Source organism: Halteromyces radiatus (genome assembly GCF_025201355.1).
Source record: "Halteromyces radiatus strain CBS 162.75 chromosome Unknown BX664scaffold_1, whole genome shotgun sequence".
NCBI classification, from domain to species: Eukaryota; Fungi; Mucoromycota; class Mucoromycetes; order Mucorales; family Cunninghamellaceae; genus Halteromyces; species Halteromyces radiatus.
Genome location: NW_026251687.1, coordinates 4,489,534 through 4,504,902, shown reverse-complemented (window position 1 = coordinate 4,504,902; position 15,369 = coordinate 4,489,534). Strand labels below are relative to the sequence as shown.

At 33.6% G+C, this 15,369-nt stretch overlaps 6 protein-coding genes across 6 annotated transcripts; 3 read left to right on the top strand and 3 right to left on the bottom strand.

Moving 5' to 3' along the window:
- Position 1: 1 nt before the first annotated feature.
- BX664DRAFT_290850 (nucleolar protein 14) lies at positions 2-2,674 on the top strand. The gene is made up of 4 exons (XM_051541911.1): positions 2-121; positions 196-1,536; positions 1,677-2,063; positions 2,170-2,674. The coding sequence occupies exons 1-4, from the start codon at positions 8-10 to the stop codon at positions 2,560-2,562; spliced, it is 2,235 nt and encodes a 744-aa protein (XP_051405792.1). The 5' UTR covers positions 2-7; the 3' UTR covers positions 2,563-2,674.
- A 124-nt stretch (positions 2,675-2,798) lies between these two features.
- On the bottom strand, positions 2,799-3,767 carry BX664DRAFT_311107 (fork head domain-containing protein; the record flags this gene model as incomplete). Its single annotated transcript, XM_051542571.1, has 1 exon — positions 2,799-3,767. The coding sequence occupies one exon, from the start codon at positions 3,765-3,767 to the stop codon at positions 2,799-2,801; it is 969 nt and encodes a 322-aa protein (XP_051405791.1).
- A 458-nt stretch (positions 3,768-4,225) lies between these two features.
- Positions 4,226-5,697, top strand: BX664DRAFT_311106 (nucleoside diphosphatase Gda1; the record flags this gene model as incomplete). Its single annotated transcript, XM_051542570.1, has 2 exons — positions 4,226-4,379; positions 4,478-5,697. 2 exons carry the CDS (start codon positions 4,226-4,228, stop codon positions 5,695-5,697), a joined length of 1,374 nt encoding a protein of 457 aa, XP_051405790.1.
- Positions 5,698-5,943: 246 nt separating this feature from the next.
- BX664DRAFT_311105 (uncharacterized protein) lies at positions 5,944-6,760 on the bottom strand (the record flags this gene model as incomplete). Its single annotated transcript, XM_051542569.1, has 4 exons — positions 5,944-6,009; positions 6,124-6,147; positions 6,453-6,601; positions 6,628-6,760. 4 exons carry the CDS (start codon positions 6,758-6,760, stop codon positions 5,944-5,946), a joined length of 372 nt encoding a protein of 123 aa, XP_051405789.1.
- Positions 6,761-8,393: 1,633 nt separating this feature from the next.
- Positions 8,394-8,717, bottom strand: BX664DRAFT_346226 (ribosomal protein S25; the record flags this gene model as incomplete). Its single annotated transcript, XM_051547515.1, has 2 exons — positions 8,394-8,443; positions 8,528-8,717. The coding sequence occupies 2 exons, from the start codon at positions 8,715-8,717 to the stop codon at positions 8,394-8,396; spliced, it is 240 nt and encodes a 79-aa protein (XP_051405788.1).
- A 1,608-nt stretch (positions 8,718-10,325) lies between these two features.
- BX664DRAFT_253607 (AAA domain-containing protein) lies at positions 10,326-15,303 on the top strand (the record flags this gene model as incomplete). Its single annotated transcript, XM_051540316.1, has 16 exons — positions 10,326-10,448; positions 10,521-10,604; positions 10,671-10,838; positions 10,923-11,038; positions 11,122-11,701; positions 11,762-11,917; positions 12,023-12,888; positions 12,958-13,141; positions 13,209-13,414; positions 13,500-13,736; positions 13,806-13,961; positions 14,048-14,545; positions 14,612-14,697; positions 14,772-14,842; positions 14,917-15,113; positions 15,171-15,303. The coding sequence occupies 16 exons, from the start codon at positions 10,326-10,328 to the stop codon at positions 15,301-15,303; spliced, it is 3,861 nt and encodes a 1,286-aa protein (XP_051405787.1).
- Between the last annotated feature and the right edge of the window lie 66 nt (positions 15,304-15,369).

The window sequence follows — 15,369 nt, the reverse complement described above, 5'->3', positions numbered from 1 at the left end:
CAACAAGATGCATTTCGGTGGTTTCGGTGATGATGATCAAGAAACAAATGATGGAAGTGATCGACCTAAATCCAAGAATGAAGTCATGAAGGAACTTATTGCTAAAAGCAAAATGCACAAAGTAAGAAATATCATCGAATAAACTATGTATATAATTGAAATTCATTCTTTTCTCTCTTTTTTTTTGATATATAGTATGAACGACAAATGGCTAAACAAGAAGATGATGATATTCGTGCTGGATTGGATGAAGAACTCAAAGATATCCGGGCTCTTTTGAATACTGACAAACGCAAACCTCTTCCATCGCAGAATCAGCTATTTGCCAAAACAGAAATTGAAAACAATATCAAAGCCGAGCAAGCTGCTGAACAAAAGGATCATCAAGTAGAAAAGGACGATGATTATGAAGATTATGACAAGGCTCTTCGTGACTTGGCATTTGATCGACGAGCTCAAGCTACTGATAGAACTAAAACAGAAGAAGAATTGGCTTTGGAAGAAAAGGAAAAGTTGGAAAAGGCTGAACGTGCAAGAAAACGACGTATGGAAGGATTGGACTCTGAATCTGAAACTGAAGGTGATCGATTCTCACATAGACGTGGAGCAAAGAAACAACGTAAGTCTACAGGTGGTCCTGATGCTGATGATTTGGAGGATGATTATGTTGAAGATGATCATGAACAACTTGGTACTGGTCTTACCTTGGATGATATTCAAAATGGTGCCTATGATCTTGAAGCTGATATGGAAACTGGCGATGAAGGATCTGGGGATGAAGATGAAGAAGAAGATGAAGATGACGACGACGAAGAAGAAGATGATGATGATGAATCAGAAGTGGACGATTTGGAAGGGGATGAAATACCAGACTTTGGCGATGATGATGATGATGATGACATGAATCAAATTGGACAACATGGAAAAGTGGTTACAAAATCTAATAAAAGCAACAAAAAGTCCAAAACTTCTAATGGCGAAACAACAGGCGAAATTCCATATACATTTGAATGCCCCGAATCACATAGCGACTTTTTGGCAATCATGGATGGTCTCAAATTGGAAGATACTCTTACTGTAATCAAGCGTATCCGTGTTTTGTATCATATCAAAATCTCTCCCGAAAATAAACAAAAGATGTCAGTCTTCTTCAATGTCTTGGTGGAACATCTAGGTTATATTGCATCAACAGTTAGTCCCTTACCTATAAAGTTACTGGAAGCCCTAAATGGTCATATCTTTGAAATAGCACAACAAATACCAGAAGCTGCTACTGAAGTCTATATTACTAAGGTTAAGCAAATGCAAAACAACATGGCGAAGAAAATGCGAAACAGTTTGAAGTCATCTTGCTGGCCTGATGTAGAAGATTTGACTATTTTACGCTCTCTAGGTCAAGTTTTCTCTACTTCTGATTTGAATCATTCTGTGGCTACTCCTGCTTCTCTCTTTATGGCTCAAGCTTTAGCTCAATGTCCTGTGCGTACTGAAGTTGATATTGGTCGTGGACTTTTCTTGACACAGTTATTCTTGGAGGTACGTATACAGCCAAAAAAAAAAAAAAAAAAAAAAAAAAAAAAAAAAAAAAACAAGACAACCAAAAGAGAGACAAAAAAAAAAAAAAAAAGAAAAAGAAAGGGTATTAACGCATTATCTTTTTTGATTTATTTCATTAGTATCAAGCAATTTCAAAAAGATTGGTACCAGAATGTCTCAACTTTTTACACCGTGTATTGGCCATTTTGACCCCATCAAATGCTTTCACTGATGAACAAATACCTGGCATATTCCCAATGACTGAAGAGACAACCAAATTGAAAATCAAGGATACACAAGGTAAAGGGTTAGAATCTCTTAAATCAATTTCTTTAGATCAACTGGTGGATGAAGATGGATTCGACAAGAAAAATACCGTACGGCTCTCTCTTGTTCAAGCATCTTTACGTTTATTGGAACGTTATCTTCAATTATATGCATCAACACCTGCTTTGGTAGAAGTCTTTGATTCTTCTCTTTCTTTAATTCAACAACTTCAATCATTGACTTGGCATAAGGATCTGAAGGTAAGATACATATATATATATATGTATTTGGGATCACATCAACTTACCTTTTTTTTTTTTTTTTTTTTTTTTTTTTTTTTTTTTTTTTTTTTTTTTACTTGTATAGACCTTGATGGATCACTTACAAGATCGATTGGAACGACAAATCAAATTCTGTATTGAAAAACGACTCAAGACACCTTTACGAATGCAACAACATCGTCCAGTACCAATTGCACAACATTTACCCAAGTTTGAAAAAGGATACTCAATGGATCGTCATTATGATCCTGATCATGAACGAGCTGCCACCGCCAAATTGGAAGCACAACTCAAGAAGGAAAAGAAGGGTGCCATGCGTGAGTTACGAAAGGACAATATGTTTATGGCTCGTGAAAAGGCAAAGATCAAGAAACAAAAGGATGAAGACTACAACAAGATGATCAAGGGTGTCATGACGATCTTGGAAGGCGATCAAGCTGAAAAGAATAGGTTGGAACGAGAAAAGAAAAGAAAATAGATTGTCCCCACTTTTTGGTATCACTGCATCATTTGATTAGATTTTTTTTTATTTTTTTATTTTTTTTATTATTATTATCCCCTCTTACTTTACAATGTACATAGAAACGCAGATATTTTACCTTTTATTATATTATTTCTCTCATACACATTTGAAATAAAATAAAATAAAATAATAAAAAAAAAAAAGGAAATCAAGCACTATCTTATTCTCATTTTTATTATTATTGTCTTTGTTTAGTTCAGAATATGATGAAGTGATGGTGGATGAAATGTAGGATTATCTAGTTCAGCAATAGGACTCTGATGATGATGATGATGATCTTGTTCAAAAGGGATAGTCAGAGCTGGTGGAGGAGGAACAGATCGACGTTGTTGTAGATGAAGTTGATGATTTTGTAAAGTAGCGAGATCTGCAGGTTGAAGCAAATTAGTGATGTTATTTTTATAAGAGATAGAGGACGGATGAATACGTGGAATGAATCCCTCATTGTCTTCATCCATTTGGGAACCTTCTTCTTCCTCTTCCTCTTCTTCCTCTTCCTCTTGTTCTTCTTCACTCGCTTGATGTTGTGTCTTCTGATCCACTGATGATTGAGGCCAATATTCGAAACCAGCGGCCGATATACCTCCCGTATCTAATAAATGTCGACCAAACGTGGTATGGTGCAATTGCTCGGGAGATACGGCCCAGTAACCACCTTTTCCTTTACCTCTCCCATTAGATTTAGGCAGTTTATAAAAACAACGATTCAAGGAAAGATTATGCCGGATCACGTTTTGACATCCACTTGTGTTTGTCTCATATAGATGAGGATACCGTTGCTGCACCCATGCATAAATATCTCGTAAGGTCATCTTTTGTTCTTTAGACGTCATGATAGCTTGTGCAATCATGGATGCATATGAATGTGGAGGTCGTCTACGTCGTTTAATAGTGGATGATGATCGTATATTGTTGGCATGAGGAGGTGGGATGGTGCTTCCCGCGGAGAACGAAAACATCTCTTGTGCATAACTTTGTGAAGAAGGATGTAATTTCAAACCTAAATCTTCTTGTTGATAATGATGAGATTCCTGTTTCCAAGTTGGTGGTAAAAAGAGACTGTTCATTTTAACCGATGATGAATCAACGGCATTGTGAGAATGATGATTATCAGATGGATGATGATTTAACTTTAAGCTTGGTAAGCGAATAAAGTTCATTGTTAATTAAAGATAAAAAAAAAAAAGAAGTTAAAATCAAGATGATGATTTTTTTTTTAAAAAAAATAATTGCTTTTTTATCTTTTAGTCCAGTTTTCAACGGGAATATTGTTGAAATATATATATATATATTATATACATCTTTTGACACCTTTTTTAGATTTGTTTGCTTTTCCCATTGTTTTTTGATTTCATCCGTTTCTAACTATCGGTCGCTCAAACCCTATCCAATGGTTTCATTTCATCTTCCCCTGGCCTCTCCGCTCCTGGTAATTATCAAAGATTTTTTTTCTTTCTTTCTTTTTTTTTTCTTTCTTTTTTTTTTTTTTTCTTTCTTTTTTACTCTTTTCTTTTCTGTTGAATTAACTTTTTTTTTTAAGGACGAATACCCATTTGTTAGTATTAGTTGGTATCCTTCTTAAATGAAGAACAAGAAACTACCTCCCAGTCCATATACCATGTTACGTCAATCAGCAAAAACAACTAAACCTGTCAATCCTTGGGGTCGTATCGTATTGGCCGTTATTGGTATTCTCTTTGCCATGGTAGCAGTCTTTGTCCCTGAACAATCTTGGTTATCAGTAATTGAAACTTTACTCAATAGTCATTCTGGTAAGTTATATAAAAAGATATAATAATAATAATAATAATAATAATATATATATCTTCTTTATCTTACACCTCAAAAAAAAAAAAAAAACTCTTTTTAGACGATTGTTTTAGATATGCATTGATGATAGACGCTGGTTCCACTGGTTCCCGTATTCATGTTTATCAATTCCACCAATGTCAAGGAAGCACTGAACCTTTAAAGTTCCATGATGAAATTCTCTTCAAACAAACTATCCCTGGACTCTCTGCCTATTCTCCTGTTGAAGCGGCTCAATCTCTAGACTCACTCTTGGATGCTGCCATGACTCATGTCCCACCAGCACAACATAAAACCACTCCTATCTCTGTCAAGGCAACAGCAGGTTTACGTTTCTTGGGCAATGAACAAAGTGAAGCTATTCTAGATGCGGTATATGAACGTTTGGTAACCAAGTATCCATTTGTGATTGTGGGTGGACGAAAGGAAGGTGTGACCATTATGGAAGGCCGAGATGAAGGTGTGTACGCATGGATCACTGTCAATTCTTTACTTGGACGTTTGGGTACCAATAATACAGCAGCTATCTTTGATCTTGGTGGTGGGTCAACACAAATTGTATTTGAACCGGAAAAATGGAATAGAGAATCATTAGACAACTTACCAGCACTTGATCACAAATACGAACTCCAACATGATGGTCATCATCATATACTTTATCAACACTCTTATTTGGGCTATGGTTTGATGGAAGCAAGGAAATTGGTGCATCAACATGTATTCTCATCATTGGATGGACAGGCGATTGATCTTAAACATCCTTGTCTTCCTGCTGGCTTAGCATGGGCGTATCAACTTGGTGGCGATCAACAATCATTTACAGGGGCTGCTATACCAGAAGAATGTAGGGCAGTGATTGATCATGTACTGGATAAAAATGCAATGTGCGAAACAGCACCTTGCTCTTTCAATGGTGTCCATCAACCTACTATCAGTGATTCATTCACACAAGGTCCTATCTATGTTTTCTCTTACTTTTTTGATCGAACTCAACCTCTTGGTTTACCTGCTCAATTCAAACTTCCCGAACTGGCGGCATTGACAGAAAAGGTATGCTCTGGCGCTTATTTGCAATCTATCACTGATGATGATCTACGTGGTGAATTGTTGGATCGACCTGAATGGTGTTTAGATTTGACTTATATCTATCGTCTTTTGTCATTTGGCTATGAAATCCCTGATCATCGTGTCATCAATGTGGCCAAGAAAATCGATGGTGTGGAAACTGGTTGGTGTTTGGGCGCTGCCATTGCCTTGTTGGATGATTTTGTCTCTTCTTAGTTTAGCTTGGTAATAGACCTTGTATATATATATTTATATTTTTTTTTTTATGATGATGATGATAAAAAATAAACGTCTCTTTATTTTTAAATAATTTACTATGTGGAACTTTTTTTAGACAGATAATGAGTTTGATTGGGCCAAGATATGAAGACAAAATGAGGTACTTAATGTTTTTCATTTTTTCTAAGGGGTCGATCATAAAACATAATAATAAACTATGACTTTATTGGTATAACATATAAACTATAATTGACATTGGATTTTTTCAACTAGGAAAAAGGCAAAATGGTTATCGCTTTGTAGAAATCTCTTTTTTTTTTTCAATATTACCTGGATGTCGTGTTCGTTAGGATTTGTAAACATAATGATCATCAATTAAAAATAAATTCAAACCATCCGATTTGTTAGTCTTTCTATACTTACGGCTCTTCTCAGTGTATCGTTGTTCTATAGTATATATATAAAAAAAAAGAGTCAATATTAGTAAAATAAAATTCATTTCATTGCCTATATATAGTATATGTTTTTTTTTTTTTTTTTTTTTCCAATGTCGATCCTTGAAGAAACTATTCGATGACCCGAAATTGAATTTGTTTCCATCATCTTGAGATCTTCGGTGAGAGATTTATTGACAACTAAAAAGACCACACAGAGATGATTTCAGAGACTATAAAAAAGCTCCCAAATAAGGAGATAAACTTGTCAATTAATTTCTATCTATAAAAGTCAATATCTCTGTTTTGGTCAATTACCCTATCCAGAAAACCATCTAATATATCATTAAATTGTTCAGGAGTAAAAGAATCGATAAAAAGAATAAAGGGAGAAGTTTCCTTTCCTACAAATCCTATTCCTTCTACCAATGAGAATAAAAGAATGATGATCAATATACCGTAGTCTGCTGGAAGTCCAAATAGATATACTTACATTTTTTTTTTTTTTTTTTTTTTTTTTTGGTTTCCAGTAAATCTGCAATAAGAGCGGGCATGACAGATAATGTTGATCTAATAAGCACAATTATAACAAGACGCCTAGCATTGGTGGTCGATGTAATATCCATATTAGTAAAAGTTAGTTAGAATAATACTTATCCAGCTCGTTCATTTTTTCATCATTTTCCATTCCTCCATAACAAATAAACAGAAAAATTATAATAACAATAAGTAAAAAGAATACGTATATAGCTATTTTCTATACATACTGAGGGTTTCGTACAGACATGAATAGATCGTCCCTTTTGATATTGTGGTAACTATATGATAGGTGAGATTTCATCGACTCATAGAATGGCTTTTGAGATGAATGTTGAATGGTTTCGTATTGTGAAGGTGATAACGGTGGTTATCCATAGTGAATGTTTTCTCCATTAGACGCTGTTGACGTCATTAGTCGAGAAATCGAAATCAATGTCAATGGGGAGGAAAAGAAAGAAAAGAAAAGGAAAATGAAAAGGAACTGGAAAGTGTTGCAGGATGGAAAAAAAAAAATTGGATCAGTTTTTGGATTTTACAGCCAAAATTTTCAAACTCCTCAGCCAAATTTTAGCTGTAAAACTAAATCGTCGAGGAGTCATCAGGCAACTTTTGGAAAAATCGATGAAATATTTTAGTGTTTTATTGCACATTAGCTGGAAAGATAAGTGATGAAATGGTATTAGATGATATTAAACTACTTTTTTAAGAGGAATCCAATGGTGGTCATTTTATGGGATGATGATCATTATTGGATGAAGGATGACGATATTGAATTTTATTTTTTAATTTATTCTATAAATTGAGAGGTAAGGTGTAAATTGTTATTAAGATAAATGAAAGAGAATGTTGTTATCTTTGTTCGATTCAAATTTGGTACGATGATGATCACTTTTGAGCGAGCTACAAAGAGATCAGTGAAGTTATGGAAAAAAAGTGGCTAAAAAAAGATGATGAATAAACTAAAAAGAGGGGACTTTGAAGAACTTCACGAATTAATACCTTAAAATTTCTTTTTTTGCGATACTTTTGAGTACGGAGTTTTAGTAAAAGGTGAACACAAGAAAGAGTCGTCAGAGCAAAAAAAAAAAAGAAAAAAAAAAAAAAAAAAAAAAAAAGGAAAAGTAGTAAAACCAACAGTCAGTTTGAAGACTCCGCTGTCGCGTATAAATTTTTGTTCTTTATTATTTTTTTGTTTTCCTTTTCTCTTTTCTGTTTTTTCTCTTGAAGGGACATGATCTTAGAGTCGTTGAATGTACGAATCTTCCACAATAGGTCATTCTGCGCTAATCATTCCCGCGAAAAAACAGTATCCCAGCTTTTATAGCTGTGTGATGCGTGCTTTGGTTTATAGTTATCGAACTACTACTTTTTTTTTCAGTTTGACGCTTTGCCAATTGCACAAACATCTTTAATATTATAATGAAAATGAAAATAACTTATGAAGTCTCTTGTACGTGGAATATATGATCAAAATAAATCATCATCGTAGTAGAATCATGATTATTGTAGATATATATCATCACCCATCATCATCATTTGATAGAAGTATTGACGATGGATAAGTAGGACATAGCATAGGGTTAAATGTTCAAAGAAAAATGATAATATTTAATAAGATAAAAATAAAGATGGATAAAAATCGAGTAAACTTAAAATAAAAACCTATCAATCAAGTCTTTTATTTGAATATATCATGATTTGTACAATTGTAAAACTAGTTTATTCTTCATCAGCAACCTTCTTCTTGTCTTCATCACCAGTAACACGAGCTATACAGAAATAAATAAATAAAAAAAAAAGATAATAGATTAGATATCATGTAATATATTTGATTTTTTTTTTTTGTATCTTACTGTAGATAACTTGAGCATGGTGAATGGTAAGAGGCTTGATAAGTCCTTGAGCAGTGAGTTCCTTGAGAGCGACACGAGCAAGAGAACCATTTAACTTGAGACGATCAACTAAAACAGATTGACTGATGAGCTTGTAGGTAGGTACTTCCTTAAACAAACGTTCGTAAGTGGGTTTGTCCAAAACAACCATATTGTTAGCCTTATCCTTCACCTTCTTGGCAGACCACTTCTTCTTGGCTTTCTTTCCTCCAGAAGAGGAGCTAGGCTTAGCAGCAACGTCCTTCTTAGCCTAATGAATTGTCCATTAAAAAAAAAAAGAAGGTTGAGTCGATAGGATGTTCTTTATTTCCTGCTGGGAATTTCATGTTTTGTTGTTTGAGTCGTTTTAATTCATTCATCCATCCATCTATCCATCCATCCATCCATCCATTCATATATATATGTATTGATCGTTTATCTTTATTTCGTCTCTTTCCTATTGATAATCACTATTTTTTTTTTGCCTTTTTGTAGTATACGATTCCTTACCATATTGGATTATTCAGAGGAAGAACAAAATCGGGGGGGATGACCAAGACGTTTCGCTTATGGGATGTTCCTTTCGACTCATTGGCCGATCTCGTGCGGCATTTTAAATTGTGAGTGCTTTTTTTTTTTTTTCCCTTTGTTCTCCTTTTCTCTTTTTTTTCCCTCCTATTATATATTATTATTTCATAAAAGAAAACATGATATCAACGACTAGAGGCAAGTTTAACAGGTCACCAGTTTTATCACATTCAACGTAAAAATAATAATAATAAAAAAAATACTCAATATATATATATATATATATATATATATATATATAATTGATATACTTACTATTTGTTATTTAATATATATAGACGAAACAAGAAAGGAAATCCACCTTTGGTGCCAACAGAAAAGAATCAATCAGATGAATATAATACTCGACAACAAATGAAAGTAGCAAGAGATCAAGCACAATCAATTTCTTATGGATATTATATTAATATACCTTCAAAATATGGTAATTCCCTTATACCCTCTATTCCTCGTAGTTAGAAATTATATATATTATTTATTTATCAAAAATAATAATAAAAAAAGGTAGTCAATATATAGATAGAAATGTTGTCAGGTTTGATTAAGATATCAATAGGATCAGTCTGTTTTAAGAAAGCCGTGCTTATTTCCTTATAATGAAAAATTCAGGAGGTTTTAGATCTAATGTAATTTAGGGGAAAGGTAATATTTGATCACGACCTGCATCCCATACCCGAGCAACATAATATAAATATGGATGATTCTTTATTTCTTTTATTTTCTTTTTTTTCTTTTCTTTACTTTTCTTTACTTTTCTTTACTTTTCTTTACTTTTTTTTCCCCATATATATAATATTTCCATGTTCAAATTACTTGTCTTATGTTACTTGGTAGTCATTATTGGTATTGTCAACTCATATCCAATTGTTAATCAAGATCTTCAGGGTTCTCCTTCTGAAATGGTTAAAAGATATAATGCTCGAGTAGGCTGTGCGTATGCTACTGAAACAAAGTCTCCAATTTGCCATCCTTAAAATAATATTAAGAAATATGTTGATGATTTTCTTGTTTAAAATATTCTTTCTCTCTCTCTATCTCTCTTCATATTGCAATAAACAAAAAAACCATTGTTGTTACACCATTTTCCTTTTTTAAAACAACGACTATAACAAAAAAGTGGGTTCCCGCCTTGCACTTTTTTTTTTTTTTACTTCTTTCCTTCGAAGCTTCTTTCTTTTTTTTTTTATTTTATATGTCACAAATTGATAAACTAGGAATACTGGGAATTCGTTCTTTTAGTCATGAAGAACCTCAGTATATCAAGTTTCTTTCTCCATTTACTCTCATTGTTGGTGCCAATGGTACTGGGAAAACTGTAAAGTATCAAAACAAAATATATAAAAAAAATATCTAAATGATTTTTAACGTGTTTTTCTATATATTTTAGACTATTATAGAATGTCTCAAATATGCTTGTACTGGTGATCAACCTCCAAATAGTAAAGGTGGTGCCTTTATTCATGATACAAAGGTAGAGTATACACGTGTATAATATTCTTTCGGCTTAACCTCGCTTTATTACTTATTTTTTTTATAGATCGCAGGCGTCAAAGAAGTCAAAGCTCAAATTAGATTAAAATTCATTGATATTGATGGTCAACGTATTCTTTGTAGTCGATCCATGTCACTTACTCAAACCAAGACAAAAACAACTCAAAAGACTTTGGATAGTTCTTTACAACGATATAACCCTGTTTCTGGAGAAGTAATGAATTATTATTATTATCTTTAGAATGGTATTCTCAACTCCTTTTTTTTTTTTTTTTGTGTGTGTGTCTTGTGGGTCTAGACCTTTAGCATTAGTTCTCGATGTGCCGATATGGATGCTTTATTACCTATTCATCTTGGAGTACCAAAAGCTATATTGGAAAATGTTATCTTTTGTCATCAAGAAGAAAGCAACTGGTAATAATAATAATAAAAAATATAGATCCAATGAATCAAACTAAATATATATATATATATATATATATTTATGTTAATTATAGGCCATTATCGGAACCATCAGTATTAAAAAAGAAATTTGATGATATATTTGCATCTACCAAATATACAAAAGCACTCGACAGTATTAAAGATATTCGAAAGGAACGCGCTCAAGATGCACGAACAGATCAAGTACGACTAGAAGGATTAAAAAACGATACTTTAAAAGCACAACGATTACAATCAGATGTCAATAATATGGAAAAAGAATGTCAGGATAAACAATCAAAAATTGAACATTTGGATCAACAAATACACAATACTTCTATCGAAATTGAACGTCTTTTGGAAGTCCATCAACAAAGTCAAACTCTGACCAACAAAATCTCTCAAATTAAACAACAACGGGATCTATATATCGCCAACCTTCAAGAATTAGAAAAAGATCTGACAGAAAGAAGTGAAACCGATGAAGAACTTAGCTCTTTATTACAAGCTCAATCCAATAAAACTACCTCTAGTGAAGATGCACGCAACAAATTGGAATCTGAAAGAAATCGACTGGAAAAACAATTGCAAATGGCTCGTGACAAAGTATCTTCCAAACTTACTGAAATAGGACGATTACAAGCTGAATCTGATGTAAGTATGAATCATTGTATGTATAGTGACTAATCCTTGTTTTCTTCTTCTCCTGATTAGATTCATGGCCAATGTATGGAAGAACGCAGCAGATTGATTCGTGATATTTATCATGAGTTCAATCTTGACTATACATCACAAACGGATTCCTTGGAAGCAACAAAAATTATTCGACAGACTATATCAAAAATGGACAAGGAACTTCAACAGCTGAATGTAAGTATTATAGTATTACATATTTTTTCTCTTTCAATTTTTGTTTTAACTTGTTTTTTTTTTTCTTCTTCTTTTTCTTCTGTGTGTATATAGACTCAAGGCCAGACTGAACAAAACACTTTATCGGATGAACTTCAAACTCTCAAATCAGAACGATATGGGTTAGATCAAGCAAAAAAACATACTCAACATGAACTGGATAAAGATAATGACATCATTCGGTCATTGACCAATCAACTGGAAACTATGCGTGCTACTCATGTGGACTTTGATGTGGAAAAGGACCGATTGGTGAAAGAAGAGGATCGTTTAGCATCACACAAGGCTTATATGAGTAACAGAAACACAGATAGTCTGCTCTCCAGTAAAGAACGACAGTTACGGGACCTTGATGATCAAATCACTAACCTCAACGATGAAATGTCAAAACTCAGCTTACAAGGTGATACACATGCGCGTCTGGCATTGAAGCAAACCGATCGAGATGCAAAGTTAGCCGCCGCTCGCAGCATATTTGAACAATGCAAGGATGAGGTTGTACAAAGAATGGAAACTGAACCAACATTGGAACGATTGGATCAGGATCTAAAATCTCTATTGGAAAAGCAAATTTTGGAAATCTCTGCTATTCAGAATCGATGTGATCAAGCCAATCGTGATCTCTCTTCCGTGGAAACTCTCTATTCCATCACTCGAAATTCCATCAAGGACAAGAAAACTGAAATTGACTCCCTAAAAACTGCCATTGACGCTGTATGTCCTGATACTTCCTTGCCTGATGAACTGAAAAAGGTAGAAGATGACATTATGGATCTACGAAGCAAAATATCAAGTCTAGGTGCCGCTGAACTTTTATACTCAAGATTTGTCAAAAAAGCAGAAACCAATCATCATTGTCCATTATGTACTCGTCAATTTGCTCAAGATAATGAACTTGCCCGATTCATTGAAAAGGTGAGTTTGAAAAGAAAGTGATTATATAGTATTATATGCATTATTTAACACATCTTTTTCTATAAGCTTCAAACTACTGTAGATAGAATTCCAAACCAGCAAACAGATTATTCTCAAAGGGTGCAAGAATTGGAACAAAAGCAACAACATATCCGGTCTTTGGAAAGTTCTTGGATTAGGATGGATACTCTACGTAACAAGGATTTGGCTGAATTGGAAAAAACGGCTTTGGAACAGGAAAAGAAGCAAGATGAGGCTACGAATAAAATGGTCAAGGTATATAAGCGCCACCATTCAACTAGTCAATCACTTACTTTTTATTCATATTTACTTATAGTTGCAAGCAGAAATGGTACAAGCCTTAGAGGATAGAAAAAAGCTGGAACGTATTTTTAAACTCTCTGAAGATGCTGTTCGACAATATCGTGAATCAAAACAGTTGGATAAGGATATCAGCCGCTTGGAAGCCGACATTAGAGATACAGGTTCAACACGCACCATTACTGATTGTCAACGAGAATTAGAAGATTTGGCGGATCAAAGGTAGAAGAAGGAAAAAAAAAGTAGTATACTGATTAATTTGCCTTCAAATATTCAATTCTCTCTGTTTTTATGTATATGCAATTAGTAAAACTGTACGAAAGGAAATTAAGCGACTCCATGATGACCGTGAAATTTCAATGAAAACTCTACAGCGACTGGAAAATAATGTTCGGGATGCAAGAGACAGTTTAACACAACTTCAGCATCGTATGGATGCCAAGACAAGTATTGAAGAAAGATTATCAGCTGCTCGAAGATCTCTGAATACCAATAAGACTATCATGAAGGTAAAAAAAAAAAAAAAGGAATTTAAGGGAAGGGAGTATATTATATTTTTATCAATATTTTAATTTTTTTTTCATATATGATCTCATTAGGATTACGATTCTAGGAAGAACATTTTGGATACCAAGATTGATGATACAACCGCCTCTTTTGAAAAATGCCGAGATGAATGGAAAACAAAGTATGATCATGCTCATCGCTCAGTTAACCAAGGAAAACAACGTATGGATTTGTTAGATACCCTCACTATCAAGATTGAAAGGTAAATGAATGGATAAGTCGTGATTGTGTGAACATATAAACTAACTATTTTTTTTTCTTTTTCGTTTGATTGTTTTGCTTCTAAAGATACAATAATAGTAATAATGCCTCACGTTTGAAAGACTTAACGAATGAAAAGATTCAACTAGACAAACGAATTCAAGTACTGACTGAAGATTTAGAAGGAAAAGATGCTCAAGTTCGAGTTATGGATAAAGAAATGGCAGACCAACAAGGCATTGAACGACAATTGAAAGATCATCTGCGATATCGAAGTATCAAACGACAGCTAGAAACTTGCATCAAAGAATTAGAAGAATACCAACGACAAAGTCAACAATTCCGAAAAGCAACATATGAACAAAAACTCGACCTTTTGAAAGACAAGCAATCACAATATATCAGCACACGAGGAGGATTACAAGGGGAAATACGACAAATGCGTGATCAACTGCAGAGATATCAACATGATCTCGACACTGATTACCTACATGTACAGGAACGGTACAACAAACAGTTTGTACAGGTTAAAACAAACGAAATTGCTGTGAATGATTTGGAGAAATATACCAAGGCATTACAACAGTAAGTGGAACCATCCTTCTTTTATACGTTGTATTCATTGAATCTCTTTTTAATATATGTATATAGGGCTATTATGCGTTACCACTCTTTGAAAATGGAAGATTTGAATAAAATTATCAAGGAATTATGGATGAGTACATATCGCGGTGGAGGTAAGAAATATAATCATTCATATATGATATATGGAGTCTGATATTCCTCGTCTTTTTTTTTTGGGGGGTGTTAGATATCGATTATATTGAAATCCGGTCTGATGCTGAAGGAACAACTGCTGCCAATCGATCTTACAATTATCGGGTAAATCTCCAAAAAAAAATACTCACAAGAGGAATAAATTCAACTTTTTTTTTTTCATATGTATATCTAATTAGGTGGTGATGGTGAAAGACGGAAAAGAAATGAATATCCGAGGTCGTTGTAGTGCTGGACAAAAAGTGCTTACATCTATTATTATCCGATTGGCTCTTGCAGAAACATTTTGTATTCATTGCGGTGTATTGGCTTTGGATGAACCTACCACGAATCTGGACCGTGCTAACATTGAAAGTCTGGCTGATAATTTGGCAAAGTAAGGACTCCTCCCAAATATGTTACACTGACTTCTTATTTATTTTATTGTTTATAGAATCATTCAATCTCGAAAGGCTCAATCTAATTTCCAACTAATTGTGATTACTCATGATGAAGATTTTGTTGAATATTTATCAAGAGCTGAAGTAGCTGAAAATTATTATCGTATATCCAAAGATGAAAAGTAAGACAGAAAAGAAAAAGAAATTCCCAAGTCAAACAATCAACTAATCTCTTTTTTTTTTTTTTTTTTT

Bases quoted from the DNA above. Each gene is read 5' to 3' on its own strand.
- BX664DRAFT_290850 (XM_051541911.1), top strand. From the start codon at position 8: ATGCATTTCGGTGGTTTCGGTGATGATGATCAAGAAACAAATGATGGA. The intron at 1,537-1,676 runs GTACGTATACAG...TTATTTCATTAG, and splicing joins TGACACAGTTATTCTTGGAG to TATCAAGCAATTTCAAAAAG. The intron at 2,064-2,169 runs GTAAGATACATA...TTACTTGTATAG, and splicing joins CTTGGCATAAGGATCTGAAG to ACCTTGATGGATCACTTACA.